We start from the raw sequence: 16,612 nt of genomic DNA, 5'->3' as shown, positions 1-16,612 counted from the left end.
AAGGCCTTTTTGGGATATACTGAGATACTTGCAGAGACGTGTACCATTATGTTTAAATTTAGGCAGTGAATGGATAAAGGGTGAAAAGTTGTGGAGATACATACATACATACCAGGAGCAATAGCAGCAGAATTGTATCTAGGCATGGGCATTCCTGACATATTACTTTTATCTGTTGAGCTGTCATAACATTACACACACACACACACACACACACACACACACACACACACACACACACACACAAACATTAAGGAATAACTCACCATCCCGTTCCTATCCTGTTCCTCCAGAGCATGCAGCTCCCCCCAAAAAGCCTCCTCGGCCTGGGGCTCCCGGCATGGGCAGCCTGGCCAGCCTCAACCCCACCGACAGCTACAATGAAGGAGTCAAGGTATAGCCACCCGCACTTACACCTCACAACCACCAGGGGCCACTGTGCCATGGGACCATTACAGTTAGCAAACTAAATACAGATACACACATGTAAAGATACACTCACATAACTGCTATTGAGAGTATAGGACAAGTACATAGATGGATGCTTGTCATTAGCAATTGTCCTACAGCTGAATTGAGTTTGAGGAGGATGAATCATGGTGAACTCTTGCCCTGTAAGGCATGTTCTGCATCCCCGCCTCAAACCACCTCTTCTGTGGTCGTTTTTATTTGTCTTTCATATTTCTTCGCCCCGACTCTGGCTCCGCTCTGAGGCAAGACTTACAGTAATGTGTCCAGATGGGGAGCAGATAGATAGGCTGGGTGGTGGGAGTGGGGGGAGAATAGAGAGAGGGGGCAGGGGTAGAAAAAGTTGAAATTGAAAAGAAAGCTGCCGGCTGCGCCCGTCCCGTCCCGTGTCAGTATTTCCCCTGGTTCACCCGCGGCCCGGATAGAGTTGCCTCTGAGTCAGCGGAACCCGGCTCAGCAAAGCTTCCCCCAGCCCGCTGCCAAACCTCACTAGAAAAGCAATAGGCCCCAGACCCTTCTCCCCCTGAAACACGCACACACACACACACACACACACACACACACACACATGCGTAGCACATTTACACAGATCTGTGTGTGTGTTTTTATGTTTGCGTGCATATACGTTTATATACATGGAAACTTAAACATAAAAATAACTGCATTTTTTAAGGCTCATGGTATGGTAGATCCACACAAGATAAATGTACCACAAATCATTACTTTTGCAGCAAGAAATAACAAACAGAGGTCAGTGAATGTGGTCGATCCTTTTTTTAGCTAGCAGTGCAGAGGTCAGAGATGGACTGAAAATGCTTCTTCGGTTTTTGTTTTTGTTTCGTGTTTTTTTTCCCACGCAACCCTGACTCCCGGTTCTTGCCCCCCATGCATAGTGGATCACAGCCTCTTTCCGACTGTCATTCCTCCGTCAGCCCTAAACCTCCAAGGGTCCCGGCTGGATAAAAACACACTGCGAGACATTTTTTGGCTAAGGTTATGCAATAATTCCGAGTTTACAGTACAGAGTTCTAATTAAAAGAGTGCGGCAGGCTTGTTTTTTTCTTCCACCAAGCACTCTGAGGGAAGACCCTGAGAGAGAGGCTCTTTGGCTGAACCATCTGAGCTGAAATGTACGCGGAGTCTCTCCAAGGACAGCGTGTGGTTCTTGGAAGACCTAGCAAACAAATAGATTACTTTTCCCCCCCTTTCATCAAAGAGCCATTAAAATCAGTGCAGGCACTCTAAGGCAGTTTAAGATCATCTCAAAGCTTTTGCGATGTAACTTTTTTAAAATAAAAAACTGACACAAAATATAAACACCACAAACTCGTCACATTCTGAAAAACTGCTTTGAGCTTGGCTTCTTGACTTCAAAATATCATGGTGTCCTTTGTGTGGCAGCTTTTTTTCTGGCTTTTTGGTGTGTTTTTAAAAAAAGCATGTATCTGATTGTTTTTCCTCTTGCTTTTTTCAATGCATTATTAATAATTTCTCCCCCTCTTTTGTTCTCCTGCATCCCTCCTTCCCTCTCTCCCCTCACGTTTGCCCCCCCCCCCCCTCCCCACACACAAATAATTTTCGGTCTGCCACACTGTTGCACGTAGCCCTGGAGGGTAAGCGCTCTGTGTTTGTGTCACGCCACGTTTGGGCACTAGGGGGCTGCTACTGCTCACGCTCATACACACCACAGCTTAGTGGATGGCATGGAAAGCTGGCATTACGCCCACTCTTATTCACTCGTATATATATATATATATGCTCTGATGCTCTGGTGTTCCTAAGCATGATGCGTTAGAGAGATGCTCAGAGGTGAACATTAGCAGTGTGCTGAGACGACCATCATTCCTTTAGCTCCACAAAATGGAGCCATGGGTCTTATATGAAGAACTGTGGTGCAGCACACAAAAATGTAATCAAATTTAAATGGAATTGCTATTTAATGAGTTTCACCCTGTATTGAACTCCATAGTACAGTCGGGGGTTCCAGTAAATAGTAAACTACACTTGCTCCAGCCATCCACTATTGTGTGTGTTTGTGTGTGTGGTAGTATGCACTGTAGCCACCATCACTAACGGTATTGTAGAAATACAGCTAGTTTTGCGTATAGCCTAACCCCTTAGATGGAATGTTGTCCTGTGCCTATGTGTGTGGTATTTTGGGTGTTACTTTCTGTCCTTGTTTTAGATTACTTGTGTGTCTGTGATTTAGATTTTATATAATTCCTTGGTTTGGTCTCAGGCAAAAGGACACAGGATATTTTTATTGTTGTTGAGATTTTGTGAAACAATGAGTGTTGTCCTTCTCTCTGAAGCCATGCCATAATGGCACACTACACATGAAGCTTAAGTGTACCATATAATTCAGTCATGAAATATTTAGAGTATGTGCAATGCTGCCATCTGGTGGTCGAACAGGTGAACTACCACAATTCAATGAGAATAAAATGGAGGACTGACACTGAAATAAAACACTGCACTTTAGTGGAGATTTGAGACAATTCTGGATTGTCCACAATCCAAGCTAATGTGCACTGGAGTTTTTAGAGGAATGAGACCAGATCCACAGAAAAACATGCTGAATGGGAGATTATTATGGGATGGCCCTGTCTGAGTATCTTTCCTCCTTCCATCACCTCTACAGATACAGCCTCAGGAGATCAGTCCGCCACCCACAGCAAACCTGGACCGCTCCAACGACAAGGTGTACGAGAACGTGACGGGCCTGGTGAAGGCCGTCATCGAGATGTCCAGTAAAATCCAGCCGGCTCCACCCGAGGAGTATGTACCCATGGTGAAGGTAAGGTCTTCTGAGATGATATTTAATTATGCACTGGGAATTCACAGTCAAACCATGGACAGTCAAGTCTTCATGCTAATTTATTTTAACGTATGTACCGTTTTCTTAACTTTTACTCATGTTGGAACAATGAGAGCCCTAATAGTATGCTCTGGCCACACAGGAAGTGGGTCTGGCCCTGAGGACACTGCTGGCCACTGTGGATGAAACTATTCCCATCTTGCCCTCCAGCACACACAGAGAGGTGAGCATACCCAGCTAATACACAACCATGTAGTATCTTTTACGATGCACAGTGCCATCTAACCATGGTGGACTACTCAATGACTCCACATTACTGGGTTTAGAGTAATATGATCGTCTCTGTCTGGATCTATAATATCAGTTAGACTGCCGTAAAAGCAGTGTTGTAGTGTCGTAGTGTTGTGTCGCTTTTCCCACACCCTTAACAGAAAGAGGAAATGTGAATCATTAAACATAATTTACATACATTTACTTAACTCACTCAATTCATTGTGTCCCTCAGATCGAGATGGCCCAGAAGCTGTTGAACTCTGACCTGGGCGAGCTGATCAACAAGATGCGACTCGCCCAGCAGTACGTGCTCACCAGCCTGCAGCAGGACTACAAGAAGCAGATGCTCACGGCCGCACACGCGCTGGCCGTGGACGCCAAGAACCTCCTGGACGTCATCGACCAGGCTCGGCTCAAGATGCTGGCCCAGTCCCGACCGCATTAGCCAAGCCAAGCCCCCAGCTTCCCACGAGGGGCCTAACGAGGTGTTTTCTCAGCAGGGGGAGGAAGGGAAAGGGCCCAAGCAGGACCGCACCAGAGACAAACACCCTGCGACGTCGGGGGTGGCTTTAGGATTGGAGCACTGGAGCTCTCAAGTGCAAGGACTTTCAGTGCAAAGAAAGGACAGGACTTTGCCCATTTCTCATTCCACACCCTATTGTTTGTTTGTTTTGAACACTTGGACTCCTCTTAGCTGCTTCTCCATGCACACAACTGCTGGAGATCTACAGCCAACAAAAATGAACTTGTCGTTTTTACTCTTCTTCTGCCTCGTCTTTGTTCGTGATGATTCTTTTTTTGTTTGTTTAAATTCCGTTTGTATCCTGAGGTGATTTTTATTGCAGTTGGAAGCGAGTCACCCTTCCTCCCATCAGTGCAAAAATTCAACTAGCTGGAAAGCAGCATTAACTGGAACCCATGAAGGAGCTCTTTTTTTCCCATTGCTGTCGAGTTCTGGGCAGTCCCAAAGTTCGACACTTTTGTTGTATCTATTCAGACACATTTTCTTTTTTTAATGACCAATAGTATCTCAGCCTATATGCTAGTCCCTGCATTCTGGATTTAAAAGTATCTATTTTGGAGGCTCACTATTTCAATGCTCTTATCCCCCTGTTGTATAGGCTCAGGGGTAACCTCAACAATGTATGGGAATCGTATTTCCTGACTGAACAAATATCACACCACTTCTAAGTTAACTAATAAGAGTATACAAATAAATATATTTTTAAGCAGCCAGAAGTTCTGAGGTGAACGTCGTCGTCAACTATTGGATGGGCCCTTTAAGGAGACGGCTCTGTACGGCAAGTGGATGGTTCAAGTTTCAGGACGGAGATGAAGAAACGCTGAACGCATCACTGATTGAAGGGCCCAAGCAGTGGCCAAGCGAAGAGCACATCACTGCTAGAACCAGATTCTTAATTTGCAAATTCTCTCCTGATAAAACATTTTACTTGATGTATATTTAAGCCATGTTTCATATTTGACAAACCCTTTTATTACTTCCCTTGACAGAGGGTGGTTGAAGATGTTTGGTTCACTTTCACTCCCACATGTACAGTACAATCTATTAATGAGATCACTAGTCGTTTTGGGTATAAATTATTCTCAGGAAGAATTGACTGTACAGCTCCTTTAACTAATAAAAAATGTGTTATCGTTATTTGTATTCAGAAAAAAAAGTTGCTTCTTTCTTAGGCTAGCCAAGTAGGCCAGCCATTCTGTAAGATTCCCACTTTATTTCATCCCAGGCCATAGACCAGGGGTGTCACTCATTAGGTAGTGGGCCGGATTTGTTGGCCCATCAAGAGGCCTCAGTCAGTCATCGTCATGGTCAATGAATGCCTTACTTCCATGTTAGTTTTTCTGCTTCTTCCTTCCAGAGGATGGTTTGTAGTAACCTGACTCTCGCCAGATGAATTTCGTTCTGCCTAGTCAGGTTAGGTTTGTAGTGCTAGGTTATCAATTTATCATAGAGATATTGCTTATTAGCCTACACATTGTTGAAGACAACTGGATGTGATCTTTTTTCTAATTTTCTCTTCCTACCTAAAACATCTGGGGGGGGTATATGAAACCTGCTGGCCCCCGGGCCTTGTGTTTGACACCCCTGCCATAGACAGTTATACCTGTATTCATGAAAGCTGCCCAACATATAGGCCAGCCTTTTGTTTAATGCAAGACAGTTCAACTATAATTCATTTGACTTCATACCACGCTGTGCAGATTTGGCTGAACATGATGCATGCAAAGACATTTGCACAATACAAACATGCATCACGTTTAGCCAAATCTACACAACAAAATCTCAATACACATGTATTCAGAAATAAGCCAATGATCAGCCTGTCTATCTATTGAAGCCAATCCCTGAATTCTCCAATCATTTACAAAAATAAATAAGTCCAAGAGTGTCCTAGTCCCCTAGCTAAAACTTGCATTTCATAAAATTGTGAAACCTAAGTACTTCTCTAGACTTGCATCAGAGTACCAAATACAGAATCATTAAGCAACACGCACACAAAACCACTTTCAGCTCGAGTTTTTCTTTTATTAAAAAAAGGAGACAGGTTTTAGTCGAAGAGACCGAAGCCCATGTCGTCATCGGACTCCTCAGACTCTTCCTTCTTCTCTTCCTTCTTCTCCTCCTCGGCTGTAAGGAAAGAGAACATACAATTATTAATGACAGTCTCACTCAATTCATGATTTTAATCCAGTAACAACTAAATGGAGTCATTTGTCAACTTGGACAAACATACAGATTCACTGCAAAAGGAATCCAATAGGAGCAGATCTCAAAACTAAGTTTCTGATGGCCGTACGTTTCGTGCCATGATCTGGATTTTGAAGTAAGCCGGTTTTGTATTTGCGCATGAAAACATATCCCAATTTTAGAACCCCGGATAGCCCTCATCCTGGTTGAGTAACCCGGTTAAGCTAGGTGGAGTACTCTGAACAAAACTGGAATACTGTTCCGTGTATACACCTTATCCTGGTTACTAATGCAAACGTGTGATTGCATTAGAAACCAGGATACGGTGTGCTAATAGAACCTTATTGTTGGTAACTGGGATTCTAGTCTTAATCAAGTATACAGGGATATTGTTCAAGTAAACACCGTATCCCCAAATATGATTAAAACCAGGATAAGACTAATACAGGGTTCCCACTTAAAGTTAAATGTAAAATTCCCTGACAAAAAAACTGAATTTCCATGACTAACTATATAACGAATGGTGCAATATACTGACCAGTGATTTCAGAGAAGCTGCATAGCATTCAAGAATCGTTTACTTTTTTGGAGTGGGAGATAAATAAATGGCCATTGAATAAACAAAGTTGGGCTATTCAAGCAAACAGTAAAGCTAATAACCAGATATATTTGTATTAATGCATTTGGCCAAGTACATTTCAAACTGCTACAACAAAATGTCCCTAATATTCCATGACTTTGCCCCAAGTCATAATATCCCCTGACTTTCCACATCTGGAATAGACTTTCCAAAATTTCATGACCCATGGGAACCCTGCTAATAACCTGGATACTGAAGTACATATGAATGTAGTCAATGGTTCAACAAATCTCAGCCTGTTGCTAAATGTGTCCATGACCATTACCTAATGCAAAGTCCCACCTCACCAGACAGAAATTGTTAGCAATAACAATCAGTTTAATACTAACTTGAAGAGCGAGTACAGTGAGCACATCTAATGCATTGGTACAGTAAATTTAATAATTAGGTAGACAAATCTTAAGATCGATATCCCCATTAGCCTTTTATGAATCTTCTCCAATGAGTGACTACCTATATAAAATGCCCAAAACCACAAGGCCAAATCTGTGCTTAAACAGTTTGTCGACTGGAATATGATCTAGGGGATTGAGGCATTTACTGGTTTCTGTGGAATAATGCCAGTCAAGGACACCACATAATTTAGTACTACTGATTGATGAGGACCACTAGAATCAAGTGTCTGGAAAACACCTACACTTCCAGACTCAATGTTTCCACTTCAATGTCTTGTCCGTGGTGTTAAACTAGCAAATAGATGTTGTCTAGTTATTAAATTAGCTTTAGTGAGACTTTGCACATTGCCCATCAAATTGGGGCCAAATGTTCACCCCACATACTGGCCCAACCCATGGGGTCACCCAGCCACACTCACCTGGGGCATCTGCAGTGGCAGCTCCGGCAGAAGCAGCAGCAGCTGGGGCAGCACCACCACCAGCACCCACGTTGCAGATGAGGCTTCCAATGTCCACGCTGGACAGAGCCTAGACACAAAATGACAGCTTGGTTTGTACATCTGCCTCAAGCAAGCAATAATCTTATGCATACTATGCTGTAATACTGCTGTCTCAGATGGTAGTGCATGTGAGTCTTATCATGGTTAACTCAAACAAGATGGGTAAAGGCATCACCGACAGCAGTATCCAAGACTACACCTACAAGACTACAAGTTTTGCACTGTGGCACCTGCCCACTGAGGGCTAATATAGAACAAATAATAACCTATACATAGGATTAAGAACATTCTACTGAACTACTATTTATTTTAATTTCCCCCAGAAACAAGATATGTTAACTCATCTGTTCAGCACATTCGAATTATCAAACGGCTTGTGGTGTAGCATCTGGCTTATAACACGTACATCAACCATTGACATGGGTTAGCTAGCAGCTAGTGCTTACCTTGGCGAAGAGACCAGGCCAGAAAGGCTCAATGGTCACACCAGCTGCCTTGATGAGGGCGTTCAGTTTATCCTCCTGTGGCAAGAAAATGAGTATAGTCAACATAGCGTAAGACAATGTTGACACTACTGCAACCTACTCCACGGCTACCTAGGCAGCCAACTTTAGCGGTCAGGTGCAGTTGAGCTACAGTCCAATCAACCAGATTAGCTTACCGGCCAACGTTAGCTATCCATAACAAAATGAGCACATTTCAGCCCTTAGTACAGACAGGACGTTACTCATTTAAAATACCTAGTTGAGTTGAGGAGACTATACACACATTATATCTAGCAACGACATTGGATAACACATAGACTTATTCACTTGATCCAACGTTTGCTCACATTAGTTAGCAACAGAACTGCACTCGCATGCGCGGTTAAAATTCCTACCATGCGTAGACCGGACACTTTAATTCTATCACTACAACACCTATATTTAGAAAAAATAAATACGAGTTATCTAGCTGAAAGAAATAACGTATAAAGCATACAATAATACAAATTGCCATCACTATATTTTCGCGCTACTACACTAGCTACTCAGCAAGACAGCTTCACATGACACATAGCTCAGCAGCTACCTAGTTAGCCTAGTTAGCAATTGAAAGGACAACTTACTGTGATGGCAACTTCATCATCGTGGAGGATGAGAGCAGAATAAATACAGGCGAGCTCTGAAACGGATGCCATTTTTCTTTAGTTTTAGTGTGTTTTTAGACACCGATGCCTAATATTATAAGTGCTAGTCGCCGGATTGAGTGGCCTTAGCTTCACAAGAAGAACCGAGCACTATTAGGCACGTCCAATATCAACCACGTTTAATGGCGGAAAGGGAAGGCAAAAAGGCGGATGCTTCGTTTTTGAGCGTCCATTGCGTCAGAGATGGGGCGTGGCTTTTAGTCAACACAGCATGGTTTATGGGTAAAATGTCAGGGGCATGTTCCATAGATATATACACTAGATGTCGCCTTCTGCTTCTCAGCATGCGTCAACACCGCCGCCATCTTTGTACAGGGATCTGAATCGCTAAACTAGTTCTCCTGTATTGTCAGCGTTACCTATTTAGCGACGTTTGGCCATCCCCAGCGATAGAAAACCTTTTTAGCGATTAGCGACAAATTTGGGAACTTCTCACAATGATGGCAGATCGGCTTCTTTGTTGTTGAAACGTAAGAAAATCACCTTTCTCATGGCTTTGTCATTTATGAATTCAGCTACATCTCGTTTGCCCATGGCACTGACCCATGATTATAAAAGTAACGACTGGCGTAGCCTATGTAGTAGCAGAGGTAAATGTTCTACAGATCTACAGCAACTTCTGGTGAGATTACAACTTAAGCCCTCCTTACACTGACAGACTTTGGAAAGATTTGCAAAGATTTGGAAAAGATTTTTGAAAGACTACAGTCTCAGACCCTCTCACATCTAAAGACAAGTAAAAGAGTTTTAAGTCACAGACTATGATTTTGCAATGACTGGGGATCTTGCAGGATCACTATTCACAAGACTGCAACTAGATTCCTTTAAATTATTACCCATCGTGCAATAGATATCAACAGGAACTGAAGTGATAGCCTACTAAATTCAAAGCCATATTTTCGTGTTTCTGCAGCATTGTTTCATGCGTGACATCCCTAACCGATATAGAGTTGTTCTGTCACGTGGAAGAGCCGACTAAATATGTATAAGAAATGACAAATATTATAAGAATAACAAATAATCATATATGCTACAGCTGTCGCCTACTTTGCCCCTTCCTGTTTGGTGTTGAAGAGAGGTCACTATTGGTTTTCATAGTTCACGTCACTATTTGCATGAGCCACGACTAGAAAGACTTGCGATAATATCAAACATGTTTGATATTGTCGTAACGGCAAAACTAGAAAAGGACTGACTCCGACTGACTTAAAACCGCTAAGATTGGCACCTTACACTTAACGATCTAGTTGACGGGAGCGCGCCGCGATTCCAGTACAACTCCCATGATTTCTGTCCGACTTTGAACATTTAGTCGCCGACTGTGAAAACAGACCAAAATCGTACAATGTAAGGCCGCCATTACATGAGTAAACGAGACGAGGGGTATGTGGCCTCAACCAGAGCCTGTCTACGAAGAGCCTGTTTACTTTCATAGACCTCTGAAGTTCGCCTACAAAAAAGAACCAAAACAGCCATCTTTGCCCATATAAGGAGATCCGGTTGTTAATTGAAATTGAAAATAATTCCGTGGAAATGCATGGATTCCAGTTGCTGCTACTGGAAGAAACTGTAATCCATGCATTTCCACAGAATTATTTTTGGAATCTGATCCCTTATCATACCTGTTCATTCTTACTCGTCGCTCGACTTATCGTGACTAAATTCAAGATGGCTGCAAACGCTAAACTTCGTGAAGATACTGTCTGTATAAATCATCTTGTAAGTAAACTACCAGTGCTTTTTCAAAGTTCTCAATGTCTCGTTTTAAATGTCAGGGCCCTCGGAAGTCTACCAATGAAGTGTGGAGATACATTGAGCCTCGTAAATGGTGTAAAACAGTGATTTATTTGCATGGCTATGCTGATGCCGAGGCACCACCATTGACCGCCTTGTTGGTAGCATCGGCTAACTAGCACCAGATTTAGGAATGCAGGGGACAAGCCGAGATGGGCTATGAGACATACGTTCCGCTCGGTATCATGTTTCAAAACACTTTAGGTCAAAATCACACCGGAATTCTCCTTTAAGGGCGTAGCCAGAAATTATAATTAAGGTCTGCCTGTGAGATTTTTCGGTGGCATCAACCCAGTACAAGTGAGGGGCGCATATGACAGGTGGAACGCAAATGACCTGTAAATGTATGTATATCAGTGCTCTCAAAATGAACGTGATCGCATAATAATGACAATCAAAAACCACACGTTAAAATATGCTAGACCTACTCTTAAGAATAATTCTTCAGAGGCTGCACCATATAATTCATTTTAAAACGTAAATGTAGATCTAATTAGAAAAAATAATAATCCATAAAGCTATTTTAAGTTATAATAAAAAACGTAGAATGCACTGCCTATTTTAGAGATTGGTTTTATTGTAGGTCTGAACTAGGCTTTGCTTAGGCCTATTACTTAGCAAACCAATTGGCCGAAGTAGCCTGAGCTATTAATACTTGGGAAAATATCCTTTGAACAGCAGGAACCACGATCAGTGAGGAACAGGAGTTACCTCCACTTACTTTACTCCTAATTTGCTGTGCAAAAGGTAATTTCAGGGTCTCCGATGACGCGTCCATAATGTGCGCTGGCTGCGTTTTGAGGCTAGTGCAAGACGACGGGGCTTGGATTTAAACATGTAAACAATTGCATCATAGATTGCTTTCAGGAGCTTCTGGGAAATGGAGTTGCTTTAATTTATTTAGAGAGTGAACAAACATATGAAACAGAGAAGTATCGTCATGTAATCCATTGATTTCAACAATGTAACTATTCTAAATACCAACTATTTAACTTGTAACTGTATCGGAATACAGTTACTCATAATTTGTATTCTGAATACATGTATTCCGTTATTCCCCAACACTGGTGGTATGAGAAGCCATGCAAACGGATAATCTGTCCCAAAGAGTTGCTGTAGATAGCAAAGAAAAGGGGGCCCAGCACTGAGCCCTGGGGAACCCCTGTGGTGAGATAGAGAGGTGCGGACAGCTGTCCAAGCCATGATACGTTAAACGAGCGTCCTGTGAGGTAGGATTCAAACCAGGAGAGAGCAGATCCGGATATTCCCATGTTTTAGTTTTAAACAAATGTCACCATAAGGGGCAGAGATTTAGTCATTCATTCAAGGTCCACTCAACTGTCACTCAGGTAAGAAAGATTTTCTTTTGTTTCTCCTACGTGGATTATTCAACCTACATTAATAAAACATACCCGGTGATCAACTACAATTTATTGGGAACATCTGGATGTGTGTTGAGCTGTGGTAGGATACGGCTATTATTGGTGAAACGATGTCAAGTTTAGGATTAGCAAATAGTTTCATTAGCTAGCAATTGTAATTTGATTGTTTGACCCAGCCACTTTTTATTTTACCAATCTTTTGTCTTCTGCATTCTCCTTACCCTTGTCTCTTGTTCTTCCCTCAGACTCATCCCCCAGAAACAGTCCCACGGACCCCCGAAACCCATCTCTGCAATAATAATTAATAAAGGCTGGTTTAAAGTAGGCCTACTTCCTTCTGCCTCTATATTAATGCTCATGTGTAGCCTAAATGGGTTCCATTCAGACCTTAACATTAAGTCTTTTAGTGTTATAAGTCAACAAGACATATTCACCCAACGTTTAGATCTGTTGTGGTATTTATGTAAGCACATACGTAATTAGATTATGCACTGTTTGCCCATATTAACAAACAATTTCAAAAAACTTGTAATACTTTTTTTGTTTGTCTTGATAAGTAATCAACTCAATAATTGTCATGGTGATATCTAAAGGTTAAAATGTTTACCCTTTTCACATAGGCGTATAAATAGGCTATATTTGGGTCTTTTTCAAAACTTTCCCCTTATGGGATTCTTCAGGGCTTTTTTTATCCCATACTTAGGACATACTGAGGATCAGTTGACTTTGCTTCTGGTGCAATTTGTCCTACCTTTTTTCATAAAATGACAGGATAAAGTTAAAATAAAAAAATGAATAGGATATGCTGTCTGATACTTTCAATGCAGCATGTATATTGATTATCTTATCACAGCAGATTTAAATCCTCCACAGAAAGATAGAGAAATATTCCTCCGTTTAACAGAAACTGATACTATTGCTGGAAATTAATTATTTAAATTCATATTTCATAATAACTCCAAAGTCTTTTTTTCAGCAAACGTTGAGTACCTCAATTGTCCAACTTCACCTCCCTAGTGACTTGCATGTTGCATGTGATGAGCAAAGCATGAACACAGTATAATTTTGAACACATAATTTTATTCAATAGTAAAAAAAAAATAGTTTAATGTTCAACCTTAGTGATTTCTACAGAGGTTTATGTTGCGTCCCTCTGTGTCACTGGAGGGTGCACAAAATCTAAATGCCCTCCTTATCTTCTGAAGAAAGCCTTTCAGTCCCTTCTTCTTGGTGGACTTGACTCTCTCTGACAAAAGAAGTAGTTGCAGAGTTTAAATCACTTATGATGCATGTAAAATACAGTAAAATGATGTGCTATATGGATGCCTGGTACTTACCAGATGGCAGTGCAGCTTGATTCTGGTCATTTGATGTTACAGTCAATGCAGTGTCTTGAGTACACTAAGAACAAAAATGAAATCAAGGCATGGTTAATGTCATAACCAAAACCACATAACCATAAATACAAGGAATCTAAGTAACATATTAACTCATTTTGAAGACCTTTTAGAATGGTATAGTACCTGATGATGTTTTTCAATATCTTGAGCCTCATCCTCCATTTCCTTATATGGAACTTCTGAGCACATTTCAGGTGACATTTCAAGACACCCAGGTGGGGGCTGTGCAGGTGGGGCATCTGGAAGAAACAACCCAGGAGGAGACTTCACTGCAGGTGATGCCTCAGGTAGAACAAACTCAGGAGGTGGTCGGACTGCAGCTAAGGCATCTGGTACTGTAAATCCAGGAGGCAGTCGAACTGCAGCTGAAGTATCACGTAGAGTAAATCCAGGTGATGGCTTCGCTACCAGTGTGGTGTTAGAAAGCGCAAACCCTGGAGGTGGCCGTACTGAAGGTGTTGTGATAGGTACAGCAAACCCAGGTGGTGGCTTTACCACAGGTGATGTGTCAGGTAGAGAGAACCCTGGAGGTTGCTCAACTGCAGCTGAGATGTCAGGAAGCGTAAACCCTGAAGGTGGCCACACTGGACATGAGGCGTCGGGCAGAGAGAACTTGGGTGGTGGCTTCACTATAGGTGAAGCAAATCCAGGGGGTGGCTTCAATGTGGCTGAGGCATTAGAATGAGCAAACTGTTGAGGTGGACGCACACCAGCAGTTGATGCAATAAGTAGGTCAAAACCAGGAGGTGGCTTCACGGCAGGTGAGACATCAGCCAGCACAGTCCCACGAGGTGGTCGCACTGCAGGTGTTGTTTTAGGCAGCGTGAACCCTGGGGATAGTCTGACTGCAGGTGAGGCGTCAGGAATAGAAAACCCTGGAGGTGACTTCACTATAGGTGAAAGGTCAGGCAGAGCAGACCGAGCAGGTGGTCGCACTGCAGGTGATGTCTTAGGCAGAATGAATCCTGGGGGTGGTCTGACTGCAGGTGAGGCGTCCGGTACAGTAAAACCAGGAGGTGGCTTCACTGCAGGTGAGACATCAGCCAGCACAAACCCAGGAGGTGGTCGCACTGCAGGTGTTGTTTCAGGCAGATTGAACCCAGGGGGTGGACTAACTGCAGGGCATGCATTAGGTAGAGCAAAACCTGGAGGAGGCTTCACTACAGGTGATGCGTAGGGTACAGCATAACCAGGTGGCGGCTTCACTGCAGGTGATGCTTGAAGTAGAGTGAATCCAGGAGGTGGCTTCTCTGCTGTGTCAGGTACAGTAAAACCCAGAGGTGGCTTCACTACAGGTGATGCGTACGGTACAGCATAACCAGGAGGAGGCTTCACTACAGGTGATGTGTACAGTGGAGCAAAACCTGGAGGAGGCTTCACTAAAGGTGATGCATACGGTACAGCATAACCAGGAGGTGGCTTCACTGCAGGCGATGCTTGAGGTAGAGCAAAACCAGGTGGTGGCTTCACTGTGGCTGAGGCGTCAGGTAGAGCAAACCCAGGTGGAGGCTTCACTACAGGTGATGCGTCAGGTAAACAGAATCCAGGAGGTGGCTTCACTGTGGCTTCAGGTACAGTAAAACCCGGAGGTGGCTTCACTACAGGTGATGTGTTAGGCAGAGCGAGCCCTGGGGGTGGTTTCACTACAGGTGATGCGTCAGGTGTAGAGAACCCTGGAGGTGGCAGTAGTGACCTTGAAGTAGGTGCCTCCTTATGTTCCTCACATGAGATGTTATAAAGCAGTTTGACATAATCCCGCAGAGTTGTAATAATCATGGTACTGATCATATAGCTCTGATGTTTATCCATCACTAATGTATGCAATTGCTCCTGGACTTCATACAAAGGGAAGGACTCTATATACTGATTGTAAACCATGTCACCTAGCTGTACGATCGTATCTGATGAGAGTTCTGTGAGGTGACAGGCAAGAGAAAGTGTTTCCTGGGATTTGAAAAGTGTCACTTCGGTGAGGAAACGAATCTGGTCCACCAGTAGAAGGCATAGTATCAGGTCTTCCTTATCTTTCATAGTCACTGGGACAAGGACATGGACAAATCTGGCCACTACACCACATACAACATTTTCAAGGTGAGGGCAAGGTGGCAGCAAAACTGGTGGTGTGTCCATTTTCCTATTACGGCATACCATCTCAAGTTGAAGAGACACCAGACGACTAATGTCTCTGGACACCATCCTGTTCTTAATGGATAATGCCTCCATGAGAGATTTCATGTTGCAATACATTGTCAATAGGTCCTTACAGATGGTGTTCACCATACAAATGACCTCATTCATGTTAAAATAACAATTCACTTTACTTTTCTTCTTGGTGACTCTCACACCAGAAAGGGACAGTCTGTCAATCACATGCTCTGCCAGTGGCCAATTATAGGCTTCGAATGTAAATTCTTTGTCCTTCACTGAGTATATCTGCATCAACACCAGTTTCAAGACTGAAGTCACTGTCTCCATGTGAATCACCAGCTTCTGAGCAGCAGTAGGTGAACTCTTCTGGTCACTAGCGATCAGGAACAGTTGCAAGAAAGATGGTGGTGCTGAAGGCCTTTGAAAAGACCTCTGAAAAAGTTGGGTAACTTTCGTTGACACAAGTTCAATGATAGAAGCCATTACAGTCTCATTGCCAGTGCTCAAAAACTTTTTCATGTTGTCAGCAGTATACATGGCCTTCACAAGCTTGTGATGAATGGAGTGAGTCATCGTAGCAGCAGTTGGACGGGAGTACTGCGCTTGTAGGCTTGAGATTGGTAAAAGTGAGGATAAGTTCACGAGCACTGCACGGACGATATTCACAGCCAGTTCCGTAAGTTGCATGGAGGACCCATTGTAAGGAGTGCCACCGGGGGCTGTCTTCATAACGAAGAAAAGTCGGGTGACAACGTCTGCAACTACCTCCAACCGGGTGTGCAGACGGGAGCACTTGTAGTATTCCAGCTCCAGTTCAAGGTCACTCAGGATCCTTTTGACAAGTGGCATCTTGAGGTCATCTGGGGTCTTGTGATTGTCAACAATTGCACTCTCA

At 43.1% G+C, this 16,612-nt stretch overlaps 2 protein-coding genes and 1 non-coding gene across 5 annotated transcripts in view; 1 reads left to right on the top strand and 2 right to left on the bottom strand.

Annotated features, from left to right (window-relative positions):
* The window catches only part of ptk2aa (protein tyrosine kinase 2aa), a 58,166-nt gene extending 52,947 nt beyond the window's left edge, over window positions 1-5,219 (top strand). For all 3 annotated transcript variants that reach the window (XM_076302110.1, XM_076302108.1, XM_076302109.1), the window contains 4 exons: window positions 294-394; window positions 3,110-3,265; window positions 3,429-3,509; window positions 3,792-5,219. In XM_076302110.1, the coding sequence (XP_076158225.1) occupies window positions 294-394; window positions 3,110-3,265; window positions 3,429-3,509; window positions 3,792-4,004 (551 nt within the window). In that variant the 3' untranslated portion in view covers window positions 4,005-5,219. The remainder of the gene's footprint in view (window positions 1-293; window positions 395-3,109; window positions 3,266-3,428; window positions 3,510-3,791) is intronic.
* An 867-nt stretch (window positions 5,220-6,086) lies between these two features.
* Window positions 6,087-9,144, bottom strand: rplp1 (ribosomal protein lateral stalk subunit P1). Its single transcript, XM_076302107.1, has 4 exons — window positions 8,913-9,144; window positions 8,251-8,325; window positions 7,724-7,832; window positions 6,087-6,209 (listed from the first exon to the last, which is right to left on the bottom strand). Exons 1-4 carry the CDS (start codon window positions 8,982-8,984, stop codon window positions 6,130-6,132), a joined length of 336 nt encoding a protein of 111 aa, XP_076158222.1. The 5' UTR covers window positions 8,985-9,144; the 3' UTR covers window positions 6,087-6,129.
* Window positions 7,911-7,986, bottom strand: LOC143141143 (small nucleolar RNA Z195/SNORD33/SNORD32 family). Its single transcript, XR_012990751.1, has one exon. It is a non-coding gene; the product is annotated as a small nucleolar RNA Z195/SNORD33/SNORD32 family (small nucleolar RNA).
* Window positions 9,145-16,612: the final 7,468 nt, after the last annotated feature.

Source organism: Alosa pseudoharengus, unplaced genomic scaffold, assembly GCF_046254945.1.
Source record: "Alosa pseudoharengus isolate Yale_2024_CS ecotype anadromous, Long Island Sound unplaced genomic scaffold, YU_APseudo_1.1 YU_APseudo_1.1_scf_23, whole genome shotgun sequence".
Lineage (NCBI taxonomy): Eukaryota > Metazoa > Chordata > Actinopteri > Clupeiformes > Clupeidae > Alosa > Alosa pseudoharengus.
The sequence above is the reverse complement of the archived record's forward strand: the minus strand, read 5'-3'. Positions and strand labels throughout refer to the sequence as shown.

Excerpts from the sequence above, each read along its gene's own strand:
- rplp1 (XM_076302107.1), bottom strand. The coding sequence starts at position 8,984 with ATGGCATCCGTTTCAGAGCTCGCCTGTATTTATTCTGCTCTCATCCTC. Across the intron at positions 8,326-8,912 it reads ATGATGAAGTTGCCATCACA|GAGGATAAACTGAACGCCCT; the intron begins GTAAGTTGTCCT and ends TTCTTGCCACAG. Across the intron at positions 7,833-8,250 it reads GGCCTGGTCTCTTCGCCAAG|GCTCTGTCCAGCGTGGACAT; the intron begins GTAAGCACTAGC and ends TTTTGTGTCTAG.